Consider the following 22,178-nt stretch of genomic DNA (forward strand, 5'->3'; position numbering starts at 1 on the left):
ACTCCAACTTTCTCCTCTTCTTCCACCAGTGGTCTTGACCTTGACTCATATCCTATGTGACTTCAATGTTATCGTCTTTTCCTTTTTGGCACGGAACGGATTTGATTTGATTTGATTCTCAAATGTGGGTGTGGATCAATATTTTATCAATAAGGCTACAGGATAGATTTCTGACTTTAAAAGAATGGTGTGTGGGCCCCTCCCAAGATATAGCTCTTACATTTTCCAAACAAATCTGAGCATTGCCTATCCAGGTCTCGGCAGACCCCACCAAAGCAGTAGGCAGTGCTGTTGTTGCAGGGCTCCAGGTCGGCAGCTATAATGTCAGGTACACAGTATTCTGATGAGCCATTGCAGAACTCTGGGAAATCACATAGGTCTTTACTCCTTCTACACATGCTCCCTCTTTCAGCTATCTGAGAGACAAAGAACACACTAGTTTCCATCAGGGTGACTCAGTTTTTCTCTTCCTGGCAGTTAGGCAAGAGAGGTTTTCTCTACTTCTTGAAAAGATGATGCAATGTGGACTAAAATCAGTTTAAAAAAAAAAGATGCAGTGAGATACCTCTACAACATGGGGGGGGGGGAAGCTTGTTTAAGAATTGTTTAAAGCCAGGTATGGTGGTGCACGCCTTTAATCCCAGCACTCGGGAGGCAGAGGCAGGCAGATCTCTGTGAGTTTGAGGCCAGCCTGGTCTACAAAGCAAGTCCAGGAAAGCCAGGGTTTCACAGAAAAACCCTGTCTCAAAAGGCAAAAGGCAAAAGGCAAAGAAAAAAAACCCAAGCAGAAATAACTGGTTTTTTTCTTCAGCAGACTTCCAAAAGATACATAGAACAAAACCTACAGGATGCGACTCTTCTACTTCATCTCAAGAATGCATTGTCTTTCTTGTCTGTCCACCACGGAATATAATTATAATATGGTGGTCATAAACCAGTTGTTTTCAAAGTGGCCTGAAAAAGCATCTAAGTGTTGGTTACAAACTTCTTTATCACTAGAAGCTGTGGGTAAGGCAGCTGGTTCTACTGACGACCAGCATAGCTTTGTAGTTGGAGTTGTATCTACACTAAAAGCATAAACTAAAGGAAAACGCTTGCATCAAGTCTCTCAATTTTGGACAAGGTCTGGTAAGAGCTTGACTGTTTGCAGGAATACAAAGAAGACAACGGGTCCTTCTAGACTCAGGGTGGACAAAACATGAGAAGAAAACATATAACACCCATGGGCAAAACTCTATGTCAGTCATATCTGGCAAAATCAACACACATTCATACAATCCCTTTAGTTTTTTATCAATGAAGCTCTGCCCAAGGACCAGCAGCGAGATTTTTCACTATTGAAGGATGAGCTTTGAGATGTAAGTTAAGACTGGGGCTCTAGCAGGAGTAACAATTGTCAGATGTGAAATCCCTGGGTGGGCCTCTCCATCCAGGTACCTTGAAAACAATCAGCCTTTGGCTCTAGTCATCAGTTCTCAAAGAAGAAGACAGCCTACCAGCGCCATGCGCCTCCATCCTTACCCTGCAGCGTCTTGCGGGTTCGTCGGCACTGATCCATTTTTATGGTTTTCAGGGCAAGGTTTGCTGTCGCTGTTTGTCAGACAAACCCTGTTAGCTCTCATTTTGTTGTATGTTATTTGTTTGATCATAAAGAACCACGTTCAGACGGGTCTAAGAAAAATTCCTAGCACAACAGTTTTTAACAGCACTGAGGACCACAACTGGAAACGTCTCTGGGGTAGGTTGAAACACATGAAAGAAAGCAGCGGCGAGAAAGTGACCCAACGGGCTGACATCAAGGACATTGTGGAAATCAGAAAATATCCTCGATATCTACTCCATGGAGAAATGGCACATTTTCTCAAAAAAAATGTTCTCCGGATGGTCATCTTCTAACTTTTAAGACTTAGGCCAAAAGAAAGCTCTCCAAAGAGAATGCAAATTAGAACATTTGAAGGCTTTTCCCAGACACTTAGAAAAGAACTGCACCAGAGAGAGACTCCAGAAAGGGGTCCATTGTCCCTTGTGTTCCAGGCTTACCTTGCATGTCCGTTTATTACAGCAGGGCCCTGTACCGCACTCCGCGGACCCAATCAGGGTACATTCCTTAGCGTTACAGCACTTTGTATGAGAACACTTCTAGAGAAGAAAAGGCAGTCGAGGTAAATGTGGGAATTAGAAATCAGATATACAGTGGTCAATAAATAGTTTTACATTCCTTTATGTGATACAAAAAGAAAAGAAATCAGATATATGCTTTTTTTTTTTACAAAGTCTCCTCAAAATACAGCTGTGGGCCGCTCAACTGATATTCACCCGTTCCCCCCCCCCCCAAAAAAATGCTCTAATAGCCCTGCCAACAACAGACCCTATTTAGAAAAAAAAATCTGGCTTCGTAACGCTATACTGGAGCAAACGGCACTGTGGCTGACATTACTGCATGGTGCACAACGCACTGGTGTTAGGGGTGAGCCTCCCACGCATGCAGCCACTGTCTCTGTAGCCCTACCAGTGGGACAGTGACCGTTTACCTAATCCTGGCAAGGTCTAGGCTCCGGTCTGTTTTCATCTTTGTTTTTGTTTTTGTTTTTGCCAATTTCTTTAAATAAGCCACGTGGATACAATCACTTCATGCATCATCTTTCACGTTCAAATTGACCACATCAAAGTGTATATCCCAAAACACCTCCTTTGTGGAACTCTTACAAACAAATCTAATATTTCCTCTTCTAGAAACGACCTAGGGACAGGTACACGACAAGTGGGACCTGCTTGTGAGGACAGAGCCATCTGGTAGTGCCCGGGTTCACCCATCCTACGGCTTGCCATCCCTGCCTGGCTGTTTTCTACCAACAGCATGTGGAGTCCCCAAACACATTCTCTTCCCACCTCTCACTTCTCAACCAACTGTAGTGCTTGCTCGGGATGCCCTCTCCTACCAGGCCTCATAAGGAATAAAAACTTTGTTCATGGATAGGAAAAGGGCACACTGTGCAATTGACATTCAAAGGCATGTAGCATCTTGGAATATCAGGTAAAATTATAAAGCACCTGATTAATTGCTTCTTCCTAAAGGAGCCAGGACACTTTAATTTGGAAAAGACAGGCTTTCTAACAAATGATCCCAGAATAACTGGCTATCCATCCAGAAAAAAGAAAAGAAAAGAAAAGAAAAGTTAGCCTGACTCTGAAAGCTCTCATTTATTAAAACCTGCAGTATGGAAAGTGACTCAGATGACCAAACAGTGACAGTCTGGTTGTCATAAGATCTCTGAAGTAGTTTACAACTAATGTTATGCTAAAAACCCATCATCCTGGAGGACAGAAAAGAAAATTCCTGCGATGCACTTCCAAAACTTACTAGATCATTCCAATACCCATAGATTAGTATCACTTAATTATCTTTAATACATACTTTCCTATCTTACAGAATGCTTCCTACACAGGAAGGGTGGTACTACAATGGCTACTAACGTCTGCTGTTTTACAGGTTTTCTAATATATACATATAAGTGTAAATGGAGTCATACTACACAGATGGACAACACTTATCCCAAATGCCATAGGTTATCAAACAAAAAGCCCAGTCTCCAGGAACAACTCCCTTCGAGTTGTTGGTTGGTTACTGGTCAATGGGTCTTATAGCGTCTCCCTAAAATATGCAAGTCAATAGAACCTGTCAGGACAGCCCTGTTTCTGAAGATGTCACATGCTTTGCTCGGAAGACGTGGAGAAATCAAGCTGATACTGACCTAGAAGTTTCCTCCCTCTGTCTAGCTTTCCTAGTAAGGGGGCAGTGCTATGCAGGCTACTGGGAAGGAGGAGCCATTAGCACTCTTACTCATGGGGGTTGGGGTGGGATGGGGGTTGGGGGGTGGGGAATGGAGGCAGCTGCTCTTTGACTGGGGCTGATGCCTGGTACTGTGAATCACCATGTGGTTGCTGGGAATTGAACTCAGGACCTCTGGAAGAGCAGTCGGTGCTCTTAACCTCTGAACCATCTCTCCAGCCCTGTGATGGGCACCAAGAACTTATGGCTGGGCGTGTCATAGGCCCTAAGAAAGACCCTGACTACCATCTTGCCAATTGGATATACTATCAAACCACCTTCTAAATATTTTAATCATTTTAATTTTTTATGTTTTTTTTCCTTTTAACATGTGGGTTTATTTTGTCTTCATAATAGTAGCAAAATTACAATAATGAAGTAGGTATGAAAATAATTTCATTTGGGGGTCACCTCAGGAACTATATTAAATGGGGCCACAGCATTAGGAAGGTCGAGAACCACTTATCTGGAGGGACGTGGAGGGGAAGAATGTGGTCAAAACATATTTGAATTTGAAATTTTTTAAATAATGAAAAATACTATAATAAAAAAGAAAAATCCCCAAAATAATGTTTTGAAAAATAAAAAAACATTAATTTTGACTGAGATGATAGTATAATTGCAACATTTCTCCGTCCCTCTCTTTCTCCTTGCAAACACTCCCATATAGGGCCTCCTTGTTCTCTCTTTCAAATCCACGACCTCTCCTTCTATAAATAGTTATTACATGCATATGTGTGTGTGTATATACATGTACTCCTAAATATAATGTGCTCAGTCTATATGTTTCTCATATGTATGTTTTCAGGGCTGGACACTGGAATTAAATAATCAGTTGGTGTGCCCTTCCCTGGGGAAGGCAAGTTCTCCCCACCTCAGCGCTCCTCAGTTACAATGTATAGGGCTGAGGCCTCATGAGCTTCCCGCCCACCCCCTTTGCGTTTACACCTTCCTTGGTGCTTTCCTTGTTCAGCAAATACTTAAGCAGCCATGTTGGTGAGACTTTATGGGTGCAACATCTGACATTACTAGGAGACACAGTCTCACAGCAAACTCCCCGATCTTCTTTTACAGTCTTTCCACCCTCACTTCCACAATGTTACTATGTGCCACAAACTCTTAGCCTCCCATATTATATGAAACTAAACCCCCATCCTCAAGGTAAATATAAGATACTAGCAAGTTTCTCAAAATCTTTTAAATAAAGACTAAGAACCTCGCTTGTATTATAAGGTCAACTACAAGTAACATTTTATCATTGTTTCAAGGCAGCATCTTTCCGTACAGTCTAGGCTAGTCTAGAATTCTCCGTCCTCTTGCCTGCACGCAAGTGCAGTATCACACCCAGATCTCTTCTCTAGTTACTACAATGGCCCATCATCTTTCAAAATGATGTCTTCCCCTCTTCTGATACATATAACTCTACAGAACCGTGTATGATGCATAGACCAAGTGTGGGGATAGCTGTGAAAGTTGCTGGCTAACCTCTGGAGGGCCACAGTCACACTGCTCTGGAGGCTCCAGGATGTGGTTACCACACATTGAGGTTTGGGGCAGGACAGCATGTTCTGGCACTGGCTTATCCCTCAGGCAGTCTAGTTCCGGCTGTGAAGCCAGATGCTTGAATCCATCCACACTGCAACTGCTGAACACCTTTATGCCTTGGGAATGTCTGAAAATAAATTAATGTTCCTCAGATAAATGGAATGCAACTGCTTCTGAGTAGCATTCTTTAATAAAGCATATGAACCCCTGGATACTCACCTTACAGAAGAGCCACAGAAAAGAAAGGAGCTTACCTCTAGTTTTAATACAGTCATAACCACAGCAGTACAGTCGTTTCTATTTTAATTTGATAGAATCAACACACAGAAGCTAGAGGGAATTCAGTGGGGGCACCTCAGCTTCAGGAGCGTAAAGGTACCGTATTAGTTTCAACATCATTATTACTATAAGAGGCTCAAATGATTAGTAAGAACATGGAAGAGGAATGTAAAGAGAAAATTGAGAGATATCAAAGATAATTCTATTATTGGTGATAAATGAACAGCCTCTGAATATATATATATATATATATATATATATATATATATATATATATTCCTATCTTTCTTTAATAGTGATCTCTACCATCCAACTTGGTTTCCTAGCCCCAACTGGTTCTCACACTTCAGCCTCCGAAGTCTTCATGTTACCAAATCCTGTCACCTGCATTTCTGTGCATGTAACTGCAGGGTTCAGTGAACTTCAGTTTGATTTTTGTGACCTTCTCAAACTTTTCTCAGTGATGCAAATATGAACCAAGAATTAGAATTTGCTTCTTGAAAATCAATAAACCTGGGCTGGCAAGAATGATCAGCCAGTAAGAGTGCCCACCAGCCTGAAGACCTAAACTCGACCTCCAGAACCCACAGGATGGAGGAGAGAGATGACCCCCCAAAAGCTACCCTTCGGACTGTACACATGCATGTGTTTGTATAAGATGATATAATAAAATCTTAAAACAAGAAAGCAGTGAGGTGGTGGCACTGTGCCTTGACATGCTTTATCCTAGGCGCTCTACATAGACATGACCTTGGTATGAGCTCACTATGGGTTTCCCAAAAGAGTGAAGAGTTAGCCTTTGTTAGTCTTGATTTTGTTAAGGTTTTGTAATCTCGGATGGCTTTATAATTATACTACCATTATTTTGTCCAATGTCCTTTGCTGTACTTTTGTGAAACAGAGAACTGTGATTATATCAGGCATCTGTGTGACATGACCACAGTAGGACTGATGTGTTCATTTCACTGTGAGATAAAAGTTGGTGTATAATTTCAATTTGCTCCATTACTGTAAAAGGGCACATCAACTGGATGATTTCATTTGTGATAAAAGCTACATTAGCCGAGGAGTGCTTGACAGCCTTCATTCAACCATGTAAGTTTTTCTCCTCAGTTTATAAATGTTTAGAGATTTATGGTTGTAATTTTATGCAAGTTCTAACCCATCCATGGTTGTCATTTTTAATTTTCATTGTATTTATTCACATGACTGCATTAACATGAAATCACTTTCTTTTCTCATTTGGTGGCATGCAATCCATTATTAGCACCATTATCTTTGTTTTCATTTGACTGGAGAGTCAGGATTTCTCAGTTTGCTGGAGTGCCATTGCCCAGATGCAGCCAGTGGGCACTTGCTTTTGTGGCCCTATGGGAAATCCTGCCCAACATTTTCTGAGACACATTTTTATTTTCTCACCTTTGGTCCCGGAATCAATCATTATTCCTTTCAAAAGACAAGAACATGTAAAGCTCAGTTTGGTGATTCATGGTCTCATTGTTAGATTTCTTTATAATGGCCCAATGTCATATAAGTAGATGAAGATGTGCTCATAGCACCTTCATCCTTACCTGCCAGCCACCCCATCATCCCTTGCGCTGCCAACATAAAGGGAGGTCAGTTATCAACAGTTTTAGAATTATAGCTTTTACATGTGAGCACTGTGTATGTGTCTGTCTGTGTGTGTGTGTGTGTGTGTGTGTGTGTGTTGTATACATGTTTATACTGTCGTATGTGCCTATGTACACACATGAAGAGGCCAGAGAGCCTTTATGTCTCTTACTCAATATTTCACATCTCGCTGCCTCATACAAGGTCTCTCACTGAACCCAAAGTGCATCTCTTCAGCGGGTTTACTTGGCCAGTAAATTCTTGGAATCTGCCTGTCTCTATCTCCAAACTGGAGTTACAGACAGAAGCAGCCATGCTCCACTTTTTTTTACAGGGGTGCTAGAGATTCAATTCCAGGTCCTCATAATGGCACAGCAAGCAGTCTTACCCACGGAGTCATCTCCCCGGGCCTCGCCTACTACCTTTTTGAGAGTCCCCCAGTCCTCCTTTTTGACTCTGCATAGCCACTTGCAATGTGAAATTGTGTTCTTATGAGTGGCCTTGGACTGTTGCATTTCACTTTGGAGGACTTGCAGTATATTCTTATTTTTTTACTTTCCCCTAGTTTTTCCTAGAACTGCCCCCCTCCTGTCCCGGTGCATGAAAGACATTGGGAGACTGAAACCAATGCTTCCGGTTTGATACTTTCATGCATGTGGCTTCCATCCTCTTCTTCGTTCATCATACCCACAATCCTCCCTGGGGAGGAATGCATTCCCTTCTGCGGCTCCTCCTCCTGGCTGACTGAACCCACAACCTTAAGCTTCCCTCTTCATCCTGTAACTTCTCTCAAAATTATCAGCACAAAATTCTGATTCTCCCCCGTCAGCTGAAGGTTTGTACGTTCTAGACCACTTGCCCCTGAGATCCAACCTGTACACGTGCTATAACTGCATGCCTGAAAAGCTTAAGAACTAATAATATGCCAGATGCCACAAATAAAACTGTCCTGGATAATTCAGTACTTAGTAGTGAGTGGTGATTGCCAAAAGCATTTGAGTGATTCCTCGATACCCTTACTTCTCAATAGTAAGGGTAATAATAAACTTCTGTGGATCATTGTGACAACAGCCATCTCCCAAGATGACTTAAGAGACTGTGTTGGGTCTCCCTCTGGCGCACTGCACATTCACTTTGCCAGGCACATTAAATCATTAATGCTGTGTCAATTGGTTGTGTATTTTGTGAGTGTAGTATAAAATCTCCCATTCTGCAAACACTCACTTTCTTTCCCAACACCTCAAGTTCTGCCCACGCCTCCATCTCCTCTCTTTATTCATGCCCTAAGTCTTCAACCTCAGTGCTGCACTTCCCTTTCTTTCTCCATGCCTACAATATTCTTCTTTATAGTCTTAGCAGTTTCCAATTTTTCATAACCTCTTATCTTCCTCCACCCCAATGTACACAGCCGAATCTCCTTAGCCACAAGTCTGTTTGCACCTCCAAGCTTTCTGAGACGGCAGTGCTGCGTCCATACAAATATATTAACAGTGCTGGCAAATGAACCTGTCAACACCACCAGCCTTCCCTCCTTCACTCTGTGCGCTAGCAGTGTGCTCACTGCTAACATGTTGGGAACTGGTAAGCACGTTTTCTGTAACACTCTAAGTCCATTCTCTTCTATGTTGTTTATCGCACATGCATTCATTGAAACTGTTCATTTGTCAAGTTAGATTATGACAAAGTGCACATCAAAGCGTACTACAAATATGTCCTGAGTGGCTATAGAAACCAGATTTGGGGAAGAGCTTACATGGCTGAGGGATTCATTATGCATGTGCTTCCTGGGCAGAAGCAATTGTAGACGTCATCGTATGAGAGTCCCAGGTTAATTCCCAGCAACTGTGACAGAACAACAGCAAAGCCCTCCACAGTCAATATCTTCGTGTGCTGAACAGATAAAAACAACAGGATTATTGTATAAACCATTGTTGTCATTGTCCTCCTCCTCCTCTTCCTCCTCTTCCTCCTCCTCCTCCTCCTTTTCTTCTGCCTGTTTGTTTCTGTCAGATTTTGTTTGATTGTGGTACCTAAACTAGAAGGCAAATTCAAGAAAATGTAATGTCAATACTATTTTTAAAGTGTAAAAAAAATTAGCAAATTGTGACTTTTTTCCCCAAGCAATAATCTTTTAGTCTAAATGGAGTTGACATATGGGGAAAGTAAGATTATTGAATAGAATTTAAATAAGTATAGAGACATTTAGGGAAGTAGAACAATTATAGTAATATATTTTTTTCAGAGCAATAATCACAGAAAATTTAAACCATGAAGAGTTAATCGGCAATCAACCTTTATTTCAGAGATGGCTTGAGGAAATCTAAACTGCTTTTTCTAAAGGAAGAATAGTAGTACTTGCTAAGGCCATGTCTACAAACACCTAGCAAAGAAGCTGCTTCGTGACATGCTACATAGCTCTATCAGCTCCCGTATTGTGCCCTTCCATCCCTCCATCCGTCATGGCCACTGTGCATTTAAGCTCTCCTGGGTCTCTTGAGAGATGTTTCTTTTTCTTAAATTACTGGATAACAATCTGTGGCTACAAAGTTTGTTAACTTAACTTGGTGAGATTTAGATTTTAGATTTGCCTTGGGAGTGGGGAACTCTGGGCATGTCTATGAAGTGTTATCTGGGTTAGGTTAATTATGGTAGAAAGGCCCAGCCTCACTGTGGGCGGCATCATCCTATAGGCTGGGGCCTCAGAGAGCATAATATAGAGAAATCTAGCTGAGCACCAGCCTCCACCTCTCTCTGCTGAGGATGCGATGGGACCAGCTGCCTCAAGGTCCTGCTGCCATGACATCCCCACCATAATGGATTATACTCGAGATGCTGACCTCCCAAAATAAAACATTCCTTCCGTAACTTGTTTTTGTTGGGTATTTGATCACGTGTTTTGGGAAAAAATAATGCATAGTTCATTGTATGGTTATACCAAAATGTGTTTTAACTATTCACTCACGAAAGAAAACCTTGCTTGGAGAGAGTGGCTGATGCATTCGAAATATTAAATAAAAGGAGCAAAATAGAGTGGATTTGGTGAAACAAATATGTAATTCATGTAGTGACAAAATTAAGCATACCTTCCAGATGAGCCAAAGGCCATTTCTAATAAATCTTATCTGCAAGTATTGCTTATGGCATCATTATAGTTGGAAAGACACTGTACCAGCAAGTCATGCGAGGATGGTAACATCCTCTGGGAAAGTTAAAAGTGTGGACAAATTTTCATAATTTTGGAATATAAATTCATTTTTATATCTTGCAAAGTGTTCAAGGAATGAAAACAAAGACAAAGCTAGCAATGTAAGCAATGAATATTCAACATAAAAGTATTTACTTTGGGATATTAATAATATAAAATAGAGTATATACCTATCAATAGTAGAGTTTTCTTTGTAAATGTAATGTTGTTACTTTTTTGTTGTTTTTCCAGACAGGGTCTCCCTGTATTAGCCTTGCTGTCCAGGACTGGCTTTGTAGACTAGGCTGGCCTCAAACTCACAGTGATCCTCCTGTCTCTGCTTCCCAAGTGCTGAGACTAAAGGTATGCGCCACCACAGCTGGCAATAGTGTTACTTTTTAATAGAGTTAAGTTTTAGTTTATAATAGAGTTGAAATAAAATTTTACTTGTAATTACTTTATAATTGGCTTAAATTTAATACTTCAACCAAGCTTGGTGGTGCATGCCTTTAATTCCAACACTCAGGGAGGCAGAGGCAGGTAGATCTCTGTGAGTTCAAGGCCAGCCTGGTCTACAAAGTGAGTCTAGGACAGCCAGGGCTATACACAGAAACCCTCAAAAACATAAACATATCAAAAACATATCAAAAAAATAAAACCAAAAAAATTGTTTAATATTTCATACAAGTAAAAATGGCAATCAAAGAAATCTATGTAATATACATGTAATGAAAAATAATCAAAGGATATCATCAAAGTCAATAACACACACAGGATGGGGATTGAGTACAGGAGGGGTAAAAACATCTAAAATCTATACAGTGCATACCTCAGGAAGACAGAAAAAAATCTATAGGATAGTAAAAATTGCAGCATGAAATTTTTCCCTAACACCAACTATTTTCAAGGCCATGTCTCCAAAGATTCCTAATCAAGGCATGGATTAAAAATCAGAATAGCTACATGAAAAAGAGCATTCACTCAGATCTTTATTCTTCCTGTATCAAAAGTGAGCTGAAAATGAATTCAAGACCTAAGCAAGAGAGTCACAAGAATAAGACAGAAGGTAGTAGGGGAGGGGCTCAGGACGCCGACACCATTGCCTCCCTACAGGATGGGAGCAAAAGGCAACGGTGGGAAAAGGAGATTCTGCCACGGTCTCATATATCCCTCTTTCAATGTCACGATAAAAGTAAAGATAGCCCCACACAGGAACAGGAAAAAAACCTTTGCAGAACACATGTCTGGCAAAGGATTAATATCCATGATGTAGAGAACACCTACAACTCAACAACAAAGCACTAGACTGCTTCCCTATGTAAGAAAAGCACTCAAGTGGCTGTTTCTTTGCACACACGCACTGATGTCTACCAAGTATATGAACTGGTATTGCATCATTTGCAACCGCAGCAACACAACCAAAAGCAATGAGAAATAACATCATGCACATTAGCCTGTCTCTACTAACTAAAACAAAACAAGAAATAAGTTTGGCCGACTATGCAGCAAATTATATGTTGGTGAAAGGATTATAAACTGACGTAAACTTTATTGAAATCAATACTATAGTCCCACAAAGTATTAATAACAAGACTGATACAGAAGTCAGCTTGGGGTACACACCTAGACTGTCAGATATTTATATCTCAAAGAGATATCCTCTATATTATGTGCGTCACAGCAAGGTGCATAACAACAGAGGCATGGAAATAAACAAAAGGTCTATTGATAGAATAAATACATTAAAAGGTGATGCATGCTGACATTATTCAATCATTAAGAAGGAAACCTTGTACACTACACGCAGTGACTCAATCATAGACAGAAACAGACTGAATCACTCCCACTTACACATAAACCTCAAAGTTGTTACAATAGAAACAGAACATAAAATGAGCATCACCTGGGACAGAAGAGGTGTTGTTTGCTTGATCTGTAGACTATTTTTAAAAGGTGGACATACCTGAAGACTTACTTCACAGTAAGGCAGATACAGTCAACACCATGGAGCTGGTGAAGACTGCAAATATGTGACATATTCCCCAACCAAACCAACTCTTGCTTTGTTTTTCAAGACAAGGTTTCTCTATGTAGCCCTGGCTGTCCTGTAACTCACTCTGGGGACCAGCTTGATCTGGGACTCAAGAGATCTGCCTGCCCATGTCTCCCAAGAGCTGGGATCAAAAGTGTGCACCACTACCACCCGGCATAAACCAGCTTTTAAAATAAGTTATAACAAATTAAAAGCCTTTAAAAAACTGTTGCAAAAAATTTGCAAAAACTGTACAATAAATACACTCTGTGTCTTTCTGTTCACTGAGGTGACCCTGGACATTTCTTCTGAGGGGATGAGGTTGCCAGAAGACATACCAGAGCAATTCCTGCTTTAAACTTCGGGTTGCAGGCTATCCCTTGATATGTCGCTCCCACATGATCAGGATGCTCTTTATACCTAAAGTAAAATTTCATATCAGTGCAAAATGTTAATAGAAAGGATATTTAAACAATGGATTTCTGAAACTTCTGTATCCTTAGACATGATATTCATCATATAATATGCTTTCTGCTACCAGCCACTCATTAAGAATTAAAAACACAAGTATTTGTCCTCCATAACTCTATAGGAATTTAAGTTTTAAAATGGTGTTTTAAGATTCTATGATACATCTGGGAGCAGTGGTGCACACCTGTAATCCCAGCACCCAGGGAAGCAGAGCCAGGCAGATCGTGAGTTCGAGGCCAGCCTGGTCTAAAAAGGGAGTCCAGGACAGCCAAGGCTACACAAATAAACTCTGTCTTGAAAAAAGAAAGAAAGAAAGAAAAAAGTTCTATGATATGCAATCCAAAACCTAGTATATCCATAACTTGTTCCTCAGGATTGCCATGAGTGGGTGAATATAGATTATAAAATCTAAAAGCTAGTATTATTTATTGCCAAGCTTTCATGTACTGGCCAAATCTTAAAGTGTTGGACCAGAGGCAAGGGAGAAGAGGTATAACCAAGAAGAAAGAGGTAGTGTGCAAAAATTAACTCATCAGTGTTGCCTTCAAAACCCAGCCCTGGCCTTAGGACTTAACAGGAGGCAACAGAAGACATGCAGATGTTTCTTTATTTCGTAAGACCTTCATGACTGAGTTCCTACTTATATGTAAGATTATTAGGCAATACTAAAATCTACATAAAGACTCCTGAAACATGCAGACCACATAGCTAAAACTACAGCTAAGATCGCTATAGAAATGCTGGAGGGTAGCATCAATGCTGGGAAACAGCTGGTACACTGTAGTTATTTACTTGTTTTAACCAGCAGCAGCATGGGCAATTAGTGCACTCACAGTGATAGCATCATGGGGTAAACAGCCTACAAAGTCTTTATCAACACAGTGGCCCATGGGCACCCTGCTGCTTTGCACGCTCCACCTTGGTGCTGAAGTAGAAGGGGGTGATGGGGCCCCAGGGTGGGAAGTGGAGTGGAGGGTTTGGGTGGGCACAGATGGGTTTGACTATGTAACCAGTCTTCACATTTTTGCCTATGCTGGTCTCTAGTCATCTTAATCTTTCTCAGAGTTCTGTTATAATTTCCAATACAGGACATTGCCGTTTGTATAAAGTACTTACAAGATTAAGTATGTTATTTCGTTGGCTCTTTGGTATCCTTGATTTTGTCTCCAAAACAGAAACCTTTGCAGGACTTCATCAGCATCCCCGTTTGTGTCGATCTTATTTTGGTCCGACCAGACCTCCAGAGAGGTTAGCATCACCGTCACCTTCAGCTGGGAGAACATCTGAAAAGATGGTGCTCAGTTTGGGTTGCCAATCACCCTGCCCCTGCCCCTCCATGCTGGGATCACTCTGAGGAGATGACCCAGGCCACATGTAAAAGTGCTGCAAAGAATGTGTATTTCACAAAAAACACACAGGCTGTGCGCACAAACTGTGTTCGTGGGTTAACATTAATCTCACACATTGATGGAAGCGGAAGTACTTACGGTATTAATGAGACCAAAGATATGAACAGTTTTCTGAGTTGCAACTCCCAGCTCAGAGCCCATATGGTCAAACTGAAAGACAAATTTGTTCCTCTATTACTAGTACAAATGATTAAACAACCAGTTTTTTAAAAACATTTTGAGTGTAAAGGTTAAAGTAATGCAGTGTGAGACTGAAGAGGCAAAGTAAAAATAATGTATTAAAAATTGACAGTTAATTCTTCATGGTCTCTAGGTAAACTTTTCCTAATTATTGTCTTTATTGTGTTTTACACATGGCCCTAGAGTCTTTTTTATTATAATTTATTCAGATTACATGCCAATTGTTATCCCCTCCCTTGTATCTTTCTGTGGGATAGCTGTGCAGCCAGACATGGTGGCGCACACCTGCAATCCCAGCACTTGGGGAGGCAGAGGCAGGCAGATTTCTATGAGTTTAAGGCCAGCCTGATCTACACAAAGAGAGTCTGGGACAGTCAAGAATACAAGAGAAACCCTATCTTGAAAAAACTTTAAAGGGGAGGAATATCTATCATTAATTCCCACCTTCCAGGCATAGAAATTCGAATCGGATGTGCTAAGGTAATAGAGCATAGAAGCGAGAAGGGCACAATGAAGGAATCTAGTCGCTGTCTCCCTATGACCACATCCGCTCTTCTATTGCCGTCATGTCTTCATTCCAATGTAAAGCCCTGAGCATGTGTCCTAGCCCGTCAGCATCCTTTCTGAAGGGAGGCCAGAGCACTGGAACAGTGAGCAGCTACTGAAGTATATCTTCATTTAAGGAAATAATAACCATAACACTATCTGTAAGTATTATTTATGATTGTATATTAATTATACTTATAATTTACAGGATTATTTTAGTGTCAAGCAAGTTAACAGTAAAGACATAGTTGGTTTGAATTACCAAGGTAAATATTATATGTATACTTAGAAACGTATAAAGAACAATGGCACACATAAATGCATAAACTGAGCAATTCTTAGCCATGGTTTTTTACATATAAAACACAGCAAACAGGGCATGGCAGTACACACCTGTAATCCCAGCACTCAGGGGAGCAGAGGCAGGTGGATCTCTGTGAGTTCAAGGCCAGCATGGCCTACAAAGTGAGTCCAGTACAGCCAAGGCTACACAGAGAAACTCTAAAGCTTTATCTCAGAAAACAAACAAACTAAAAACCTCACAAAAAAACAAAAACAAAAACCACCACGGCCTCAGCAAAATCACACTGTGGGAACACAGTGCAATGGAGTACTAGTTTGTATGGAGGCCAGAATGCTGCTATGTTGTTGTTCATAGTTTTTAAGGCAATCCCTGTGATGCAATTGAAAACTCACTTTCAAATACAAATGGAGACGGCACAGATGCCAACAGAATAATGTGTGGCAATGATACAGAGCCAGGCTGCTCTGTGCTGTTCTTCTTGGTACAGCTATCTGAAACCTTTTAAATTTTTTTCTACCAAAAACAAGCAAAACAAACAAATAACAAAAACAAAAACTGCTCATGAGGTGAAAATGCTCAAAACTGAAAGGCAAAGATAATTTTGGATGAAAAAAAGCTGCAGACATGTACACGGGCTCAGGGAAAAGAATGTGTGCAATGCGTATCTGTTAGTAGTGCCTAAAGCAGTGTTTGAACACAGTTACCCCATAGAAATATGAAATGCAGATTCCAAAATGGCAGCGATGAGGATGTGTGGTGTCTGATATGTAGGGAAGAGACTGTCGAAGCTACCGGGAGCCACAGACCATCATGGGAGCTAGAGATCACTGGGTGAGAGAGATCTGTACAGTGCGGACCACGGGATCATGGACAGGTCTGACGTCCTGCCATCTAGTGGCACATAGAAGGCAGATCATTCCCCATGGTCTGGAGCCTGCCCATGAGCTGAGAGCTGTGGCTTTGCCTGGCAGCGTGAATTTGGTAAAGAGAACTGAAATCGTCCCAGCAGTAAAGCATCAGAGCTCCTGGCCTAGGGAAATCTTGGGGAAATGGGTGTATCTGTCCTCAAACCCCTTCCACCTGCCCAGTACCAGTCCACAGAAAGCCCCAGTGCCACATGGGGGCCCAGAAGGCTGTGGTCACTTTGACCTGATGCAGAGCACGGTCTGAAACCTGAGATGCTACCAGGAATCACAGTCCAGGGGAGCTAGGGATCACTGGCTGAGAGAGAGCCACACACGCAAGTCTGACTTCCTGCCAGCCAGCTGCACAAGGAAGAGGGTAGACCAGTCCCCACAGCCTGGACTGGAACCTGCCTACAAGCTGGGATCTGTGGCCTTGCTTCGCAGTGTGAATTCAGTAAAGGGGATTGAAATCATCCCTGCAGTGAATCATCAGAGCTCCTGGAAAAAGAAAGTCTTGAGGAAACGTGTGGATCTGTCCTCAGAACCCCCTCCACCTAACACCAGAAGCTACCTCCCAACATCAGAGATGGCAAGATGACTAAAGGCCAGCATAAAAACAAACAACAAAACCCAAAACAATATGGCATCTCCAGATTCCAGCTATCCCAAAGAAAGCAACCCAGAGAACTCAAACACAATACGAGAAAATGACCTCAGATCCTTAGTAATAAAGATGATTATGGAGGTAATGAATATAATCTGTAATCAAACACAAGGAGACACAGCCAAATAGGTGGAAAACATGAAAGAGGCCTATAGAGAGGCACTGGAAAAAATTCAGAAAAATACACACAACCAGATGAAGGAAATCAATAAAACGGTTCAAGATCTGAAGGCTTATAAAAAGGCAATGGAAGAAAATCAGGAGTATACAAACAATCAGATAAAAGAAATCAATAAAACAGTTCAAGATCTGAAGACGAAAATGGACACAATGATAAAGACACAGACAAAAGTAAAACAGAATGAGAGAGCTTAGAAAGGAAGGCAAGCAACACAGAGGCGAGCTTCTCTAACAGAATCCAAGAAATGGAGGAACGAATCTTGGGACTAGAAGATACAGTCATAGCTCTTGAAGCAACCATTAAAGAAAATGCTAAATCTGAAAAATTCCAGACACAAAAATCCAAGAAATCAAGGGCACCATGAAAAGAAGAAACACAAGGATAATAGGCATTGAGGAAAGAGAAGATAAGATGCCAGACTCCAAGGCCCAGAAAATATTTTCAACAAAATCATAGAGGAAAGATTTCCCAATCTGAAGGAGATGCATATGAATGTACAAGAGGCCTACAGAACACCAAATAGAATAGACCAGAAAAGAAAAACTTCCTGCCATATAATAATCAAACACACAAAATATACAGTACAAAGAAAAAATATTAAAAGCAGCAAAGGAATAGGGCCAAGAAACATACGATGGCAGACCTATCAGAATTACACCCAACTTCTCAGCTGAGACCATGAAAGCCAGAAGGGCCTGGACAGAGGCCCTGCAAACCCTAAGAGACCACAGATGCCAGGCTAGACTACTGTACTCAGCAAAACTATCAATAACCATTGATGGAGAAAACAAAATATTCCATGACAGAAACAAATTCAAAAAGTACCTATCCACAAATCCAATGTTACAGATGTTACTAGATGGAAAACTCTACCGTACATGGATGAGTTACAAGCAACACTATACAGGAAGTTGATAACCACACCATCACAAAATCACAACCTCACAAACTCTCGATCGGAACAAACATCAAAATGAAGGGACTTAACAGTTACTGGTCATTAATATCTCTCAATATCAGTGGTCTCAATTCTCCAATAAAAAGACATAGACTAAGAGATTGGATGCATAAACAAGACCCAACATTCTTCTGCATCCAAGAAACACATCTCACCCACAAGGACAGATATTACCTCAGGGTAAAAGGCTAGAAAAAAAATACTCCAAGAAAATGGTCACAAGAAGCAAGCTGGTGTAGCCATTCTATATCTAATAAAATAGACTTTCAACCAAAATTAATTTAAAAAAATGAGGAAGGACATTTCATACTCATGCAAGCATAAAATCAAGCAAGATGACATCACAATTCTGAACATCTATGCTCCCAAAACAAGGGCATCCACACTTGTAAAAGAACTATTAACAAAGCTTAAAACACACTTTGATCCCCACACATTAATAGTGGGTGATTTCAACATCCCACTCTCACTGAAGTATAGGTCATTGAAACAGAAACTAAGCCAAGAAATAACATCACTAACTAACACCATGAATCAAATGGATCTAACAGATGTTTACAGAACTTTCCACCCAAACACAAAAAACTATATTTTCTTCTCAGCACCCCATGGAACCTTCTCCAAAATTGATCACATAGTAGGTCACAAAGCAAGCCTCAACAGACACAAGAAGATTGAAATAATACTATAGTCTAAGGCTGGACTTCAACAACAACAGAAATAACAAAAAGCCTACTCACATGAGGAAACTAAACAACTTTCTACTTAATGGCACCTGGGTCAGGGAAGAAATAAAGGAAGAAATAAACAACTTCCTGAAAGTCAATGAAAATGAAAGAACAACATACCCAAATTTTTGGGACACATTGAAAGCGGTGCTAAGAAGAACATTCATAGCACTAAGTGCCTTTAAAAAGAAATTGGAAACATCCCACATAAGCAACTTAGCAACACATCTGGAAGCCCTAGGAAAAAATGAAGCAGAAACACCAGAGTATACGTTTGAAAATAATCAAACTCAGGGCTGAAATCAATAAATTAGAAACAAAAAGAACAATTCAAAGAATCAACAAAACCAGGAGCTGTTTTTTTGAGAAAATCAACAAGATAGACAAACCGTTATCCAAACTACCTAAAAGGCAGATAGACACTATCCAAATCAACAAAATCAGAAATGAAAAAGGAGACATAACAACAGTCACGGAAGAAATACAAAGAATCATAAGATCCTACTTTAAAGACATATATGCGACAAAATTTGAAAATCTAACGGTAATGGACAATTTTCTTGATTGATGTCACTTGCCAAAACTGAAACAAGAACAGATAAACAAATTAAACAACATCATGAGATTAATGAAACCCAATTCAAGGAAGTTTCAGGCTGGGCACTAGAACTCTTGACTAGTGGGCTGAGAAAGAAAGTCAATCCTGGAGATGAATTAAGTACTCAGAGTGATAAGCTCGCCCAGTAAGGAAGAAAGGTATAGAGAGGAGAATGCAAAGGAACCGGGCTTCTAATGAATGACTGACTGGTTCATCTTTAGAAATATGAAACTTCTGCTCAAGAGGCTATGTAAAAAAGAAAAAAAAATTTTGGAAAGTAAATATTTGAAATGGTAATCCAGTTTAGCTCTTAATAAAATAACCAGTATAACATTTCTAGTATGATGGAAATGAGGTCTAGTATCAATAAGAAATGAAGGGCACCTGCTCAACTCTCTAATAATGTTGGCTCTTGGGTAGTAGAACCCCGCATACAAAGCCGTATGCCATTGCCACAAGCCCTGACTCCAGGATAAGGACAACTGATAATATGTCACTATGCCCTGCAACACTTTGGCACATTTTGGGGCAGAGGGAAAAAAAGTTTATCTTTTGAAACAAAGTCTGCTTATGATGGCAGTGACTGGTAGGAAACTTGGTCCTTCTGCCTCTCCCTCCTAAGTGTTGGGATTACTGGAACGTGCTATCACGAGGGACACTTAAACAGAGTGAAAATGTTTGCATTAAACTGAAAAGTCGGCAGGAGAGAAGACTAAGCAGTTAAAAGCTCCTACTGCTCTTCTAGAGAGCCTGAATTCAATCCCCAGAACGTACTTGGCCGCTCACCGCCATGCTTAACTACAGTCATTGAGGCTCCTACTCCCTCTTCTGGACTCTGAGAGTACTGCATGCATGTAGTACACAGCCGTACAGGACAGGCAAAGCACTCATACCCATGGGGTGGGGGTAATAACATGAAAAAAGAAAACAGTTACAAGTCATATTCACATCCTTCCATGAACTTCCCTACAAAACAGAGATCTTGGGAAGACAGGTCATTCTTACCATGGCTTTATCCATTATGATCTTTACCCTCAGATTTCTCTTCACTAGTAACACATCCAAACCTTTCTGCAAAACATAAAATTGTCAATAGGATGACTGATTCAGGTACTTATTTTAGTAACATGGACAATAGAAATTATCTCTACTCTCGGCATTCTTTAAAGTAAAAATATTCTCATGATGGTCTGACTGTGTAAACACTGTTCTGATAATGAAAAGAAGAAAATCTTGGCTATTTTAAAGGCACTTCATTTCAATGAGTTTTTCTATCTTTGATGAGTGCCTTTCAGTGATGATAAGTCTATGGAATTACTCATCATTTATTTATAAAATAAAATATATTAGCCATACTATATCTTGTCATTACTGATTTGTCTTGTGGTTTCTTAACTTTTTTTTGTAACATGGCTTATTCATTTCAATAAAAATTTAATACTTAGTGACATGATATGTGCATATATGTGTGTGTGTATATGTGCATATGTGTGAACGTATGCATGCAGTTGGCTTCTATGATCATAGAGGTCAGTTAGACCAATGTCTAGAGAGTAAGCCAGAAAGCTGGGACTGTTCCGGGGCCAGAGCTCTCAGCTGGAGGCCCAGAAGGACATGGCATTGAGGTTCTTTTCAGCCTTCAACTGATTTGGCAAGGTCTTCTCACGTGCTAGAGTACTCCCCAACTTGTCCCAAGTGAAGCAGTGATAACCTAATCAATGTTCAAAGATACCTAGTACAACATTTTCCAACTCTGGAGTCTTCTTGACCCACCTTCACTGACATGAACAATGAGCCACTGCTTGGGTGTGGAAGGATGGATATTGCCACTTACTGCCAATTGCCAATTATTAGCATACCCAGGGAATGACACCTAACAGCTGGAAAGCAGCTCCCCTCTGAGACGGGGAGGGGGTAGCAGTTAAATTCTAGTACAAAGCACCCAGTTTTAACATTTAGCTTTAATCTTTTCTTCTCTCCCTTCATAAATTTCATGTCCTTATTATAATCACGTTTCTCTCTATTATTCCTTCTTTCTCATTTTCTTCTACAACTCTTCCATATTGCTGTTGTTTTGGATTTTATTTTGTTGTTTTCCTAGTCAATTCCCCCCTTTCCTTCCCTCCGTTATTGCTCCCTCCTATTTAACTTTTCCGCTTTTATTTTCCTGTGATTTGCTAATCCGTAAGTGGCACTCCCCGTGCTTCTCTTCCATGTCAGCCTTACTGACAAATATCTTGATAGATCGTGTAGCACTGCTGTTGCTCCTTTATTGTTCTGTCACTGGTGCTATAGAAGTGCTTATCATCAGTCGACTAACGCTTTCCCAGTAGGTTCGCCTGCTCATTGTTCCTTCGGCGATTACTTTTATTTTCTCTGATTGGTGCTGGAGATGTGGCCCAATGGTGTCAGCTACCTCTTCAGCTCAGAGCTAAGAAACTACACTTGGCTCTTTCCATAGTCTAGCCCTGTGTGAAAATACTGCAGTAAGGCGGGAACACAGCACCGCTGACCAGTGCGTTGACTTCAGATGTACAAGTCACTGAACAGAACAATAAATATGAACAAGAAAGCACGACTCTCCCCAAAGACGACAGTTCCACATCAACACGTGCTGATGATGGAGCAGGTGAAATGGCAGACAAAGACCTTGAAGGGTGATTTTAAGAATGATGAATAAGATTAAAAAGAACATGCACCAATGTCCAAATTAATTCAAAGAGAACACAAATAACCAACAGAATTTTAAAAAAG

General features: G+C 40.7%; 1 protein-coding gene across 3 annotated transcripts in view; it reads right to left on the minus strand.

Annotated features, from left to right (window-relative positions):
- LOC311585262 (A disintegrin and metallopeptidase domain 3-like) overlaps positions 1-22,178 on the minus strand; it is a 55,646-nt gene that overhangs the window by 16,388 nt on the left and 17,080 nt on the right. For all 3 annotated transcript variants that reach the window (XM_084760303.1, XM_084760302.1, XM_084760301.1), the window contains exons 7-14: positions 20,430-20,495; positions 14,439-14,510; positions 14,068-14,234; positions 12,819-12,900; positions 9,018-9,154; positions 5,315-5,501; positions 2,041-2,139; positions 221-416 (exon numbers count right to left, since the gene is read on the minus strand). In XM_084760303.1, the coding sequence (XP_084616429.1) occupies positions 221-416; positions 2,041-2,139; positions 5,315-5,501; positions 9,018-9,154; positions 12,819-12,900; positions 14,068-14,234; positions 14,439-14,510; positions 20,430-20,495 (1,006 nt within the window). The remainder of the gene's footprint in view (positions 1-220; positions 417-2,040; positions 2,140-5,314; positions 5,502-9,017; positions 9,155-12,818; positions 12,901-14,067; positions 14,235-14,438; positions 14,511-20,429; positions 20,496-22,178) is intronic.

The sequence above is a fragment of the Acomys minous genome (assembly GCF_964271855.1).
Source record: "Acomys minous genome assembly, chromosome: 15".
NCBI lineage: Eukaryota > Metazoa > Chordata > Mammalia > Rodentia > Muridae > Acomys > Acomys minous.